The 14,173-nt window shown below is 33.8% G+C and overlaps 2 protein-coding genes across 11 annotated transcripts; one reads left to right on the plus strand and one right to left on the minus strand.

Annotated features, from left to right (window-relative positions):
• The first annotated feature begins 412 nt into the window (after positions 1 to 412).
• Positions 413 to 6,580, plus strand: LOC130815949 (imidazoleglycerol-phosphate dehydratase, chloroplastic-like). 2 transcript variants are annotated; one of them, XM_057682507.1, is made up of 8 exons: positions 413 to 660; positions 798 to 919; positions 1,008 to 1,112; positions 1,385 to 1,477; positions 4,651 to 4,725; positions 5,415 to 5,477; positions 5,808 to 5,917; positions 6,161 to 6,580. In XM_057682507.1, exons 1-8 carry the CDS (start codon positions 453 to 455, stop codon positions 6,186 to 6,188), a joined length of 804 nt encoding a protein of 267 aa, XP_057538490.1. In that variant the 5' UTR covers positions 413 to 452; the 3' UTR covers positions 6,189 to 6,580. The 2 variants fall into 2 exon arrangements, with proteins under 2 accessions (XP_057538490.1, XP_057538481.1); XM_057682498.1 differs by having other exon boundaries at positions 6,047 to 6,552.
• A 46-nt stretch (positions 6,581 to 6,626) lies between these two features.
• LOC130815962 (photosystem II D1 precursor processing protein PSB27-H2, chloroplastic) lies at positions 6,627 to 11,582 on the minus strand. Of its 9 annotated transcripts, none has more exons than XM_057682572.1 (5): positions 11,222 to 11,581; positions 11,008 to 11,107; positions 10,854 to 10,934; positions 7,758 to 8,267; positions 6,627 to 6,947 (listed from the first exon to the last, which is right to left on the minus strand). In XM_057682572.1, exons 4-5 carry the CDS (start codon positions 8,259 to 8,261, stop codon positions 6,810 to 6,812), a joined length of 642 nt encoding a protein of 213 aa, XP_057538555.1. In that variant the 5' UTR covers positions 8,262 to 8,267; positions 10,854 to 10,934; positions 11,008 to 11,107; positions 11,222 to 11,581; the 3' UTR covers positions 6,627 to 6,809. The 9 variants fall into 9 exon arrangements, with proteins under 9 accessions (XP_057538555.1, XP_057538532.1, XP_057538524.1 ...); XM_057682549.1 differs by having other exon boundaries at positions 7,758 to 8,304; XM_057682541.1 differs by having other exon boundaries at positions 7,758 to 8,308; positions 11,222 to 11,580.
• Positions 11,583 to 14,173: the final 2,591 nt, after the last annotated feature.

A 14,173-nucleotide genomic window follows, 5' to 3' on the forward strand; every position in this document is an offset into this window, starting at 1 on the left:
ATTTTTTTAATGTATATTTAAAAGTAATATAATTAATTTGTAAATGAATGAATGTTTTTTTTAAATAAATATAAATCAATGGTGCTTTGTAAATTAAATATCAAAGATAATAATTTGTGCATCTTTGTTATATGCTACTATTTTTGTTACATTGTTTTTCAAATTTAATAGTAAATGTTATAGTCTCAAAAGTTTTAGATGATGGTCAAATTAATTATCTTATAAACATGCTTAACATTTAAGATTCTTATAGTCATCATTGTTCAATGACATCATGTTTGGTTGAAGGAGGGAAAAAATCTCATGAAAAGATTGACAATTTATTAATTTTTTAAGTTGCTTATGTCAGCGATGTTTTGTTTTAGTATATTGTATAGAGAGATAATACTTTTAAATACAAAAAAATCGGTGACACTTTCTATTTTGGGTTCGGGTGGTCTTTGTTGTTTTTCATGGCGCTCTGGATTCCTGGTAGTCCGCAGCTGTTAAACCCCAATGTTAGGGTTTCTTCGATCAATCTCAATCCTTTCCCTGCTGAATTATCTTTCTCAATTGAACGAAAATCCAACAATCTCAGATTGATGAACTCCATCACCTCTACTCGAGCTTCATCGTCTGATGTCAACGGTCCTACTACTGCTTCTGCCCCTCAAGTCACTGGTATATTGATATTGAATTTAGTTGCTGAATCACTGCATTTCTTTTGGGCGTAGAAATCAAAGCATTTCAGTAACAAGTTTTAATAATTTATTTGACGTTTTTTGAAGAAAAGTTGAATTTGTGCATTTTACGAGTAGGTCGAATAGGCAAAGTAAAGAGAGTAACTAAGGAGACAAATGTGTCTGTGGAGATAAACCTGGATGGTGTGGGCATTACTGATAGCAGCACTTCAGTCCCTTTCTTGGATCATATGTTAGATGTTAGTAACTTCACTCGCTCTCTTTGTCATGTGTTTTTTTTAAGTGGGTTGGTTCCCAACGTTTCTGATATTGGTTTTGTGTATGTAGCAATTAGCTTCACATGGTCTGTTTGATGTACATGTGAGAGCTACTGGTGATATTCATATTGATGATCATCACACTAATGAAGATGTTGCACTTGCCCTTGGAACGGTATGCAAATATTTTAATACGGATTAAGTTTATTCTGCGTATTAATCATTTTCCTGCCTTCCATTGATTAAATCATTTTTTTATACTAGGTACTTATTATAGTTAGTGATGCTAGCCAATTAGTTATGCTTGATTAATTATGGATTACTTTATTAGATGGTCACAATCGGAACCTGGTAAAATAATCTGTTTCGATTAAGTTGCTGACTGGTTCAACAAGATTTAAGTGAAATTCCAGTTTGATTTTTTTACATTTTGTTTTCTTGATGTAGGCTTTGCTGCAAGCCCTTGGTGATAGAAAAGGAATTAATAGATTTGGTGACTTCTCTGCTCCTCTGGATGAAGCTCTGATTCATGTCTCACTGGTATGTTGGAGCTAATGTGCTTTTAGTATCTTGTGTATTTCTATAAATGTGGAGCTAGCAGACTATGCCTTGGGCTGTGGATGAATCCAACTTCACTAACACTATGTTTGGATAACATTTTGGAAGGAAAAAATGGAAGGGGAAGGAAGGGGAGGGAAATGAAAGGAAGGGAGGGAAAATTAATGTGTTTTTCCTTTCAAATCTTACCATTGTTCCAAGGATTTGTTTTGTTTATAATGTCAAGGATCTTTTTCTTCCAAGTCCCCGTCCTCCATTTACCTCCCTTTTTCTATTAATATCCAAATGAGCGTAATGCAATCCTCCATTTTCTCCCTTCCTTTCCCCCATTTCCTCTTATCCTAACATAATGTATATACTGTCTTATTGATATTGTGAGCTTAGACTTGGTGATCTAGCAAGCCAGAAAATTCACATTGAGTTTGGTTTGGCAATGACTTATAGTTGATAATAGATTGTTTCTTTTTTAATTATGCAACAATTAACACTAATTTTGCCTTAGTGCAATGATGGAAGGAGACACTTCCAAGTGTTAGTGTTGGCAATTATATATAACTAACTCATGGAAATCAAAATTAGTGTTAATCATGTGCCCTCACCCTATAGGCCATGAATTGAGATGCAATAGATATATGCAATAGATATGTAGAGGCATAGCCTAGAAAGCTTTGAAAAAAAACCCTTTAAAATTGTGATTCCTTATGAAGTCAATGTTTATGGAAGCTATATGCATTCTAATAGTGCAATTAAGTTTGACTTGGACTTGAATAAACCGTAGCAATCAGTTTGAGACTAGATAGGTTATAATATTTGTATTTTTATTTGTTTATTATTTAGTATTACATGTGTTGTTACCACTTACTACATTCGCAATAAATTCCTTTACTTCATGGGGCCAAAGATTTATAATTATTTGATTTTGAATTATGATGACCTATAAGAAGATGACTCTTTAAATCATGTGCACTTGTTTTTATGTTAAGTTGCACTTGATGTTTCCTCTCAAGGGTCATTCAGATCCAACCACTTTGTTAGTGTATTTTCTAATAGGGGTTAGGTACTTAGGCTACGTACATCCAACCCTCAAATCCCACCTAAGGTGGGAGCCACTTAATGGCATTGGGGTAATGAAAGATGTTGCTGCCTTTTCTAGTATGTGCTGATTATAAGTTTTGTAGTATAGGCATATAGGTTGGTTGAAGATGATGTTACGTAGTGTTGAAAATTAACCTTGAAGCGAACGAAATAAAAGGAAGATGTAAATGAGTTAACTCTTTTTGAGAATCTTTTCCAACCCTATTCAAAACTAAGCTTCATGTACCACATTGGGAAATTTCAAAATAAATGACACATATTTCATGTTTTTGAGCAAAATTTAGGGTTACTTACACATAAATGTGAAGAGCCTTCTTATGCACACATTGGCTCATCTTATAATTCAAGGATATTTTTATTCTTTCACGGCCTCCTTAAATTGGGAGAAAATGCCTCAATTTATCATTTATTTGTTATGGACTATAAAAGTGGTATTATAATAAGCTCTTCTCATTTCCTCTCATGATATATACTCTATTTCTCATATATAGATCTAAACTTGCAACACCTTCAATGCTAGGTTTTGAGAAAAACAATCTCATACAATTGGCAATTTAAAATTAAGACCGAGTGAGATACATCCAAGACTGCAATTAGACATTTGACTATATTTGATTGAATTTCAATCAATGCCAGAGCCTGAGGTTCGCTACATATACGAATATATCATTTTTCAATGATCACCCACATGGATTCTTATTCTCCATTCATTCCGATTTTCTAAGTCTAGATCTTTCATATATTTTTCTACTCATCCTCCGGGTCATCTTTCTTCCTCCCTCTCTTTTTAAGTCTCAAAAGCTTCAACTTTCTATTTTCCATATCGGTTGGATGATACTCCCCTCTGTATTCTTAGTTCCATAGAAAGAACCTCTATGAAAGTTTTCGTAGCTACTGCGACATACTCCTACGTGCCCATTCAAATCACCTCTAATATAGAGCTTCTCATTCAGTATTTTGCACTATATCATTGAGCTTCGCTTTACCACATACATATTTCATTCTTATAATCCTATCATTCTTCTTGCATACCTCTATATCATTCTTAGATGTTTGTTTATCCATAATGACACCAACTCCATTTCGAAATTTCTATATTGTCCCTAGCATCACAATTTATATTCCTATACTTCACCTACTATCGTTTTGGCCCTATCTCTAACCCATTTTTCTCTTGTAAACATAACATGTTAAGTTTCCTAATTTCATGACATCCACTTTCCCACATCCTAGCCTATCACATAAAAGGTGCACATCTTAAGTGCTGCCTATTTCCACCATATATATATATGCTTTTGCTTATTCAACTCCAACTTTTTGGGAGTAGGAATTTCAAGTCTACCTTAAAAAATCTTTCTTCTTTACCAATTCCTTGATAGCTCCTTCCACATCAAGTGTAAGAAAGGCTTTATCATGCTCTTCTTCGGACCGATGTGGTGGTGGTGGTCAATGTTGCACTGAACAAAATTAGATCCGATGTGAGAAACGAAAATGGAAACAAGAAATGATAACTTAAGTTTCGGGAATGTAGGAAACAAAAGTACAATTTTATATCTACTAGAAAAATAAACATGAAAAACTCCAATGTAAGAGTACTTACTTGATACTAATTACAAATTGTGATGTGGCCTCTACTTCTCTGTTCATTTTTGGTATTGAAAGAGAAAAATTTCTCGTCTTCGAAAAGTTGGGTAGTTACAAATTGTGATGTGGCCTCATGACCTGCTAAATTATTTTCAACATGTTGCAATATCATTGTAAGAAGGCAACCTTTTTAGTTAGAATTATTTGAGATAAACCATGCTTGGAATCATCTTGAGCAGACCGAAGTTAGTTGGGATCATACTTGGGAATTTCCGTATCTATAAATTATAATAGCAAAGCCAATCTCAATAGAACAAAATTTCTCCTGGGAATGGTGATGACATAATGTCAGTCAATGAGTACGAATTATGTTTCCATTTTGTAGCTTCAATTTCCTGTAGGTTGCCTCTTTTTTAAATTTTTTTTCCTTTTTTGCTTTTATGATCTTATCTCTCACGTGTTTATTTCTTCTTCAGGATTTATCCGGAAGACCCCACTTGAGCTATGATCTACAAATACCGACTGAGAGAGTGGGGACATATGACTCCCAGGTTACTTTTAAATATGTTCTTGTGAAAGCTTTTCAATTAATTATTATATCAGAAAGTCGATACTTGTATTTTAGACAGTTAGGTCGGAAGTATAGGCATTGTTTGCTAACATGCATGGGAATTAAAGTAGGTTTAAGTCTCAAGACTTTCGAAACTGCTAGAACTTGTATCTCATTTGAGTTTTTGGCAAGTTAGTATTTCATCTGCTATCTTCTAATCACAGTAATCTTCTGAAGTTCTTTGAGTTGGTATTCATCTTTTAAAGTCCTTGAGTTTTTTTAATAACAGTTGTCGTTCATTCTGAATTTATCGTTCATCTGCTATGATTATGATTTTGATTTTGTGAGTTAGTATTTCTATAGTGAAACTTTTTGCAAAATGGCTTTCTTATATTCGTTGCTTTCATTATTGCTATGCTGCATATATTTTTGATTAATTGTTTAATTGGTGCATTTTAAATGTTGACATTTCTATAATATCTAACACATACTTAATGTTACTTATACGACCTGAGTCTTTTCTTTTCTTATCTAAACTGAAGTGACTTGATCAAATAAAGATGAGTGGCCCAATACGACATAGAAGTGTTGAGTGTGTTTGGTTTTGGCTGGCTGTATGAAATTCTTTTGAGCTTTCTTGCATTAATGAATTGATTTGAAACATATAACTTATTGGATCTCTCTATTTAGCTCGTGGAGCACTTTTTCCAGTCTTTGGTGAATACTTCGGGCATGACACTTCACATTCGGCAGGTTTGTTTACTTAATTGCTTATATTTGCTGCAGATTAGATGATGATCATACATACTATTGTTTGGACACGGGTAATGCATAAATATTGAATTGTTTGTGTCTGAACTCAGAATTAACTTCCTAAATTATTGGTTGAGAAAGAGTGGTTTCATCATACGATTTAAATGAACACTCCTGTCTTATTATTTGTCATTCATCTTTATCATTTCTTTTAGTAAAATTTGAGGCAGGTTATGTTAGTCCTTTGCTCTAAAGTCTATTTTATTTTCAAATTTCATTTCATTGAGCAAAGGCTGAAGGGTTATAGTAACTTTGTTTTTCTCAAAGCAGCTTGCTGGGAAAAATTCTCACCACATCATTGAGGCAACTTTCAAGGCCTTTGCCAGGGCTCTTAGGCAGGCTACAGAGTATGACCATCGTCGTGCAGGGACAGTGCCCAGGTTTGTAATATGCGTGCAAATAAAATATAGCTGCCTTATCATATTTTCTTATGTCTAAAAATTTATACCTGAGTCCCCAAATATGTTCTTCCAATTCATTTCAAGTCTCCCTGTCACCTTCAATTTCAGTGGTACCAGAACTAATCTGTTGCCAAGAGGCTCAATAGTATGCAGTATCTATGCACTTTGATTAGGATTGTCGATAGAAGAGTAAGTGTCAGTTGTATTTTTTTGTATGACCAGTTCAAAAGGGGTTCTTTCGCGTTCGTGATGACAAAAGCATCATAGGAGATGTACGCAAAAATAAATTCCAGTGTGCTTATCCTCCAAAAGACACTTCATCAGCGAGCATCAGCAAACTAATAATTTTTTGGATGTAAAATTTGTTGATGATGGGCGTTTGAAGGCAAAGAATATGATAAAGAAATCTGTTCATATTTTAAGACACACAATACTTGATTCTGTTGTAATCCCAGAAAGTTTTGTAAATCAGAACATGTTAATACAGTTGCACAATCTTGCTGCTGTACTTGAAACAATGTATTTGGTATGAAACAAGATGATTCTTTGAATTGTCTCTGTTTTGACATCAAAGGGGATTTTGAAATTGTATTAAGCTACATTTTCTTATTGAATGCCTGGACTTAACTCTTTCTGGATCAACTCAAAAGCCAGAAACACATTGCACAGCAATTGATACAGTACAAAGGAAGAACACAGCCAATTATGCTGTAACTACCTGTATAATCAACCTATTTAATTACTGACTGAATGTTCGAACAATGAGAATCTGCAGATGTGCAATAGGAGATTAGGGTTACAGCTCTTTCAGTAAAGAGTAGTGTGTACAAAGAGTCTGAGACCAATTCTATACAAGGCAAAATATGTGCAGCTACAAAAATTGTTCAGCAATATCTAAATCATGCAAGATCTCTGTCTTGACTTCATCACTGAGTGAAGCTGATGGACCTGCCTTTGCATAAAAGCTGGCAAGGGATCTTATTACTTTCTCCAGCTCTATGTAAGATTCCTGCAACATTAAAGCTTGAAGTGAATGTCCAAGTAAAATGAACGCTTTTGCCTTTAAGATGCACCAACTACCAAGGCTTAAAACAGCTGCAGAATAATTCTATGAATTGACTAATGTTGTTTTGGGAACTATTGCTTGTTTTCGAACACAACTTAAGACAATATCTAATTAGATCAATTAGGTCCAAAGCTGCATAGAATTATCATAATGCACTTCTGTATTAAATTACGAGCATATCCTCAATTTTCATGCCAATAACATGTTTTTTCATTCATTCCTGATCAATTGTATGCTGAAACAGAGACCAGATTGATAGATTCCGAGAGCATACAATTTGTACAGAGGCCAATCATATACCGAATCAGAGATCAATAGACATATGGGTACCCAAACTTATTGAGGTGTTGAAGTGGGTCAAATTTTTAACCAATCCAGAGATGTCCGGATAATATTCTCGAGCATATAAAAGATATCGTATTAACATACCAACTCATGTACGACCTGAAATAAAACTCCCTTCATCTCAGCACAGACATTTCCTTCAGCACAAATTTAACGAAAATGTAGCTAGGGCTAACAGATAGCTTTCTAAATAGGAAATGGAACACTTAATGAGATGGAGGGAGTGTGACCCAGAAAACTTGACCAATGATCTGAATGTACACCCCTAAAAGCTTCAGAAAATGTATCTAACAAAGCAAAGTGTTGTAATAAAAGTTCATCCAAAAAGAATCATCAATTTAGCAGCAATCAAAACCTGATTTCTGCATTCAGTAATGTAATGTATCTATTCATAAAGCAACCACATACCTCCTTGGTTAGAGCTGGCTGGCCTCTCCAGTTGATCAAATATTCCCTAATAGATTCTTTTGCAGAATCAGCAGTTCGTCTAAATTTGGCATTATCTTTTGGATCTTCCTTTAAAGACTCTCGAAGATTCTTTATAACTTCCCTTGCTGATTTCAAGTAAGCCTTAGGCAACACTTTACCTGACTTTGTTTTCTCATTGGGATCAAACAATGACTTTATTGTGTCCAACACACCCTCATCCTCTTGTTTATCATCTGCTTTTTCCACTGCTGTAACTGGTTCTGATATCATCCCCTGATAGATTGTCACTATTGCCACCAATGAAAATGTAGTGTTTAACTGTCTACGGGTAACCATCATTCGCACTGCCTGATTTCTGTTACCTCGAAACGGAAGGTATGCGAATGTATCAGTTTCCATACAGTTGATATGAATCCGGTTCTGGGTATTGTGCCGGAGCCTTTGGATTAAAATTGGGTAAGCAGGTGTTAAAGCTCCAGTCATTGTACCCTGTGGCAGTTGTTAACGGTGATCTTTTTTGTTGTTACTATCTCCAGATTGGACAAAGTGATAAGAAGCAGTGTCAGATTCAAAAAAATAAAAAAATGTCAACAATTTAAATAAAAAAATATATTTAACAACGTTTTAATTCATACTAATTGTCAACGTCGAATTCTCATATTTCAAAAAGAAAACTTACGTTCACCAACGTTTTAATTATACTAGTTGTCTACGTCTAGTGGCGTTTCCAGAAATAAAACAAGTGATGTACATAAATGAAAATATGTTCTACAATATTTTTCTAGCCTTTCACCTTCTTCTAATCTAACCAATATCATCTACTAACCTCACTAGATCTCAAGTTACTACTGCAGTTCAATTGCCCACTTTTACACTGTGTTTGGATAAAGAGAAATTGAAGGAAAAAGGATGGAGAATTTCTTATTTGGATAACAAAAACAGAGGGGAGGAATTTGAAGAGATCACAAGGACACATTTTTTTCTATTAAGAATACAATATCTCCTAAAGTGGAAAGATTACATGAACATCCACTCTCAACGGGGTCATAAACAATGCCACCGCCCTTGATTGGATTCTGTCCAAATAGGTGGACCGACACATTCTATTCCACCGGAAAGCCGACTGGCCGAAAAAATAAAGTTAGTATTCCCCTGCAGCACCGACCTTAGACTTTTCTTATTGTCTTTTGTGAAATCCTTCGCTTTCTTGTAGTTCTACATTTGTTTGTATCTTTTAATCATGACTCAAAGAACAACATTGTTTTCTTGAGTTCTTTATTCATAACTTAATTTTAATTTTTATAACGATATTGCTTCATACTTGTTTATAAATTCTTTATAATTTAAGTCTTTAGTATTCAAATGATTTCCTCACACATTCTACTTACCCAATACCCTTTATCTCAAATATCGTTAGTTCTTAGTTCTTTATTCACTGTTTCTTTTATTCTTTCTCATATTTCACATACAACTAATAATAACAAAAAGATACTTGTTAATAGAATAATACATATGAACAATGTACGCATATAACTATTATTTAATTTAATCACTCAAAATATATTTCGTAATCATTTCCAACCGCTTAACATAGTTCTAACTCCAAGAATCACTCAACACAATTAATCTCATGTCTAAGTACATACCTAATTCCAGCCAACTCCATAATTCCAATTATAACACCCACGCTCAAATTGACTCAAAATTCCTTATTGAACAAACTCAACTCTTACTTCCAACTAAATGATACAGCTCATGAGCTATATACACAAATTGCCTTAACAATTCAAATTAAATGAACTTAAATCATAGCCCAAAGTAACCAAGATCAATTCCACCTATTCAATTTAGAATTGAACTCGCATTTCCAATTTTATATCCAACGCATATCACAGAAGTAAAATAAGCCTACAAAATCAAATTCATATACAATTAATCAACCTTAAATCCATACTCCGATTCATCATAATAGATTTTATTTCTAATATCACGACCTATCTTTAATATCCCAATACATACATCAATGTATTGATGCATACTTTGGTAGCTTCTTACTACTCCTATTTAAATTCACATTCATACAATTCTTCTTAGTATCAACTTATGTTCAAACTCATATTTATGATCCCAATTGATGATCAACTTCGTCTACTGCAAATCCTTATTCCAATTAGCTTTCATGTTCTCAAGTCAAAACTAAAATCTCCAATTATGTATCACTATCTCAAGAGCAATTCAATTTCATTCCCTATTTCTTCAAAACATTCTCAATAAACCTAAATGGAAATAAGACTAATTACATTTCAATTTTCAATTTCAATCATCAATTTCATAACTAAAAACCCAACAATGTAGTATAATTCTCTTAAAAAGTGGAACAATTATGGGAACAGCCACCAGGTCTTCAGCATGCATAGTTCTATATTAGTTCTGTATCTGGAAGAGGAAGAATAAGGAGCAGCTCGGTGTTCCCAAATAATAAGGTACAGCTTGGTGTTCCCAAATATGCATACATAGTAATAAGGAACAGTTGTTAGGATTTTAGGCGCCTTTTCTTGATTGTATAGCCTTTAGAAATGGAAGCCAATTCTATAAATAAGGCTCTCCTCCACTTTGTAAAGGGAGTTTTTTCAGTTTTCAATCAATCAATCATGAACTTTCATCAAAGTTAATTGAGCATTCAGAGAACAAGTATTGTTTCTGTTTTGTTATTTCTGTCTTGCAAAGGTTGAGTGTATTCAATCCGTGAGAGATTCATACTTCTCCAAGATCACGTTGATCATCGAGAGAATTGTGAGGAATTAGGCCTTGCATTCCTAAGGGGAATCAGTGTCTTTTCCAGGGATAAGTAGTCATTCAAGATTACTTAGAAATCAAACCCAAACAGACAATCTGATCAAGAAAACGTCTGTTCTAAATTGTCTGATTTGTTGTGCGAGTGAACAAGTTGATCATAATCGATCTTCCGCTGCAAACTTGTTCCAAAAAGTAAGACTTCTCTCAAAATAAATTAGGAAATAAATAAATATAGCATTTAAATTCAAAGGCTTGAAATTCAATTTGGTGGGAGTGTACCTCAAGATGAACTTTGATCGAGATAGCGAATAACGAAGGAGCAGCTTTTCTATATCTGGTGATTGAGCAAAATTCCAATGGCTGTATCGAAACTAGCTTAATTAGACTTAGTAGTCAAGTTGCAAAATAGTGAAAGGACATCAATTTTACTAACCTTAACTTAATTTGATGTCAATGGAATTGAAGAAACAATTAAAAGTCTTCAATTTAGTAAAGCCCTAATTTGATTTGGGATTAAAGAAATTGAAGAACAACTAGGGGTTTCATCAAAAACAGAGGAATTCACGGAACTTAGAGTTATTGAAATGAACATGGAAAAAAAATCAAAATAAGAACAATAAACTGAGATAAGGTAAAAGAAAGAGTACCATTTAAACGGAGGAACACAAGTTATAGAATAAAGATGAGGTTAAATGAATAAAAGAGCGAAGGTTAGCAGCAAGACGGGTAACTGGCTGACGGGATGGAATGTTGCGCTGGTGTCGCGTAGCTGCTTGGGAGGCAGCAGTTGGTCGTCGGTGAGGCTTGGCCGCAGGAGCTGGTGCCCAGTTGGTAGGCAGTTGCTTGTTGTTATGGATGGTGGTGTGGCTCAGGCATGCGATGGCAGTGGTGGTGGCATGGATGCGCGGGTGGGATTGAGTTGGTGAGGTACTTGATTTGGGTCTCCCTTTTTGGGTCAGAGAAAGCATATGGAGAGATAAGGGGAGGATGAATAGGAAGAGAGTTGAAGAGTAAGGCTTATACGTGTAGCCTTAGGTTTTTTTATTGTTATTTTCCTTTTTTTTTCATCTTACTTATTATATTATTTTTAAGGAAATCTGTGGCAATTCTGAAGTTTTGGGTGTTTTTAATAATTAAAATTTTTTTAAAAATCCAAGAGGTAATTTAGAGGTATGCCAAAATGTTCCACTGTGATTTTTTTGCATCAAATACATTAGCAAATGTTAAAGTCAAAGCCTAAAGCTATCAATTATAAATTTCATCAGCTTTTAACATATTTTTCCAAATTACATTTTTCTTCCAAATTCAAATCCTACTTTTTTCAATTATTCGTTTACTATAAAATTAAGATTCCATTGTGCTTAAAATGAATTTTTTTTCAAAATACTTCTTCAAATTAGAGCAAAGAAATGTAATTGCTTCAAGTAAAATTGGATGTAAGTAAGTTTAGGTTCTCCTTGGGGGAATAAAATTTACATTTTTTTGCATTAATTCAAATCACTTCGTTGTTACTTCCAAGTGAATTTGAATAAATATTTCGAAAAAACTTTATTTTAAGCACAATGGAATTTTAATTTTATAGTAGATGAAAAATTGAAAAAAAATAGGGTTTGAAATTTGAGTAAAAAATGTAATTTAAATGAAAAAAGGTAGAGTCAGAGTTTATGATTTGGGAAAAAATGGTGAAAGCTGATGAAATTTGTAATGGATAGCCAAATAAAAAGGAATATAACAACCTTCAACCTTCGACTTTAACGTTTGTTAACGTTTTTGGTGCAAAAAGGTCACGTGGAACATTTTGTCAAACCTCAGTGTTACCGCGTGAGTTTTTAAAAAGTTTTGGTTACCTCATGGAATTTCTCTTTTTTTATTATTACCATTACTTCGTCCTACTATACTAGTACAACTGTGTATTTCGCAACTACTTGCTACTACTCTTAATACAAGAGAAAAAAAATTGACCTTAATATTTAAAAGTATTATTTTATTTATTTTTGGGAAATTTCACGTGGTAAACCTGAAATTTGAGGCTTTCCACGTTATAACCAAAACTTTTAAAAAATCCATGCGGTAAACCTGAGGTTTACCAAATTGTTCCACCGTGACCTTTTTGCACATAAAACGTTAGCAAAACGTTAATTTCGAAGCTTTAAGGCTGTTGTATGCCTATTTATGTGACTCACCATTTCAAATGCCATCAGTTTCAACCTTTTCCCCCAAAACAAATACCCTAACTCTACAAACACTAAAAATCATAAATTCAACCCAAAGTATTTCAATAACATTCCATTAAAAATAAGTCAAACTCAAAAAAAACCCTACAAACAATTCTATAACTACAAAACTCTAAAGGTCTATACAAAGAAATACTCCTTGCTATATTCTTTACTTGTCACATTTGAGTTAGGTATACATTTTAAGGATAGTGAGGATATCACGTAATAAGTAGTAGTTAAAAATATAAAAGGAAAGGGGGTTGTGCGCGACCAGACCGCGACTGGGTTACAAAACACGCGAGTGGACCGCGGCTCGGTCGCGTATTAACCGCGGTTCACTCGCGTGTTTTGAGCGACCCAGCCGCGGTCTGGTCGCGCGACCCCCTCCCCATTTCCCTTTTTTTTTGTTTTTTTGAATTTGTGCATTTAATATCAGAAAAAATTGTTTCTAAAAACCAACCTTTTGGCTATCTCTAAATAAAGGGTCAACGTTTCATTTATTCAATAAAAATGCAACCTTTGTCTCATTTTTGCAAATAAAGGGATGCACGCAACTAGATTGCGGCTGGATCGCACAAAACGCGCGAGTGGACTGCGGTTCAGTCGCGTGAAACGCGACTCCGTCCAATCGCACGATCCATGCGACTAACCTCCTTTTCCATTTATTTTTTGTTTTTTTTTTCAAAATTTGCAATTGATATTGGGATATGTTAAAAGATTGGATTCATTGCTAACCTTTTCCTCCTTTTTCATAATTAAAGTAGCTCTTTTTCAATTCAATCAAATTTGAAAGCAAAATTTGAAATTTTTTTTCCATCCCATTAAAATTACTAAATTATATTTTCTACCTTAAATTACAAATATTCTTCACCTAAATTACAAAAATTATAATGGGTACACATTAAAAAAATTAAATTAAACTAATTCTTCGATTCTTTCTTGATTTCTTCAACATTTTTTGGTTGACAATCGATAATGAGAAGTTGACAACCTTCACGCCACATGCGCATGTGGATATTAAATCTTTTAAAGAACACAACAAATTTTATTTTAAAATAAAGCCATCTAAATTTGAAAACTTTTCCCAAATAAAGAACAAATTTTCACAAAACCAACAACCCAAACAACATACAAATATCCGAAATTTCAAATTTGGAACCACAACATAAACCAGCATAAAACAAAACCAACAATTATCAATGAACAAGTTATTCACCAAAATTTCAGAATGGCAAAATAGAACCAACTTAATGGCGCCACAAAACAGAAGCACTAGAAGACTCCCTTTATATAAGGGACAACCGCATTTATTAACTCCATCAACAAACATTATTTATTAGTTCAAGTTCAATTAAAATGGAAAGATCAAAAGAATTAGATAAT

Source organism: Amaranthus tricolor, chromosome 1 (assembly GCF_026212465.1).
Source record: "Amaranthus tricolor cultivar Red isolate AtriRed21 chromosome 1, ASM2621246v1, whole genome shotgun sequence".
NCBI classification, from domain to species: Eukaryota; Viridiplantae; Streptophyta; class Magnoliopsida; order Caryophyllales; family Amaranthaceae; genus Amaranthus; species Amaranthus tricolor.

Bases quoted from the DNA above. Each gene is read 5' to 3' on its own strand.
- LOC130815949 (XM_057682498.1), top strand. From the start codon at position 453: ATGGCGCTCTGGATTCCTGGTAGTCCGCAGCTGTTAAACCCCAATGTT. The intron at 1,478-4,650 runs GTATGTTGGAGC...TTTCTTCTTCAG, and splicing joins CTCTGATTCATGTCTCACTG to GATTTATCCGGAAGACCCCA. The intron at 4,726-5,414 runs GTTACTTTTAAA...CTCTCTATTTAG, and splicing joins TGGGGACATATGACTCCCAG to CTCGTGGAGCACTTTTTCCA.
- LOC130815962 (XM_057682517.1), bottom strand. The intron at 8,268-10,853 runs GTACACTCCCAC...CAACTGCCACAG, and splicing joins CGATCAAAGTTCATCTTGAG to GGTACAATGACTGGAGCTTT. The intron at 6,948-7,757 runs GTATGTGGTTGC...TTAATGTTGCAG, and splicing joins AGCCAGCTCTAACCAAGGAG to GAATCTTACATAGAGCTGGA.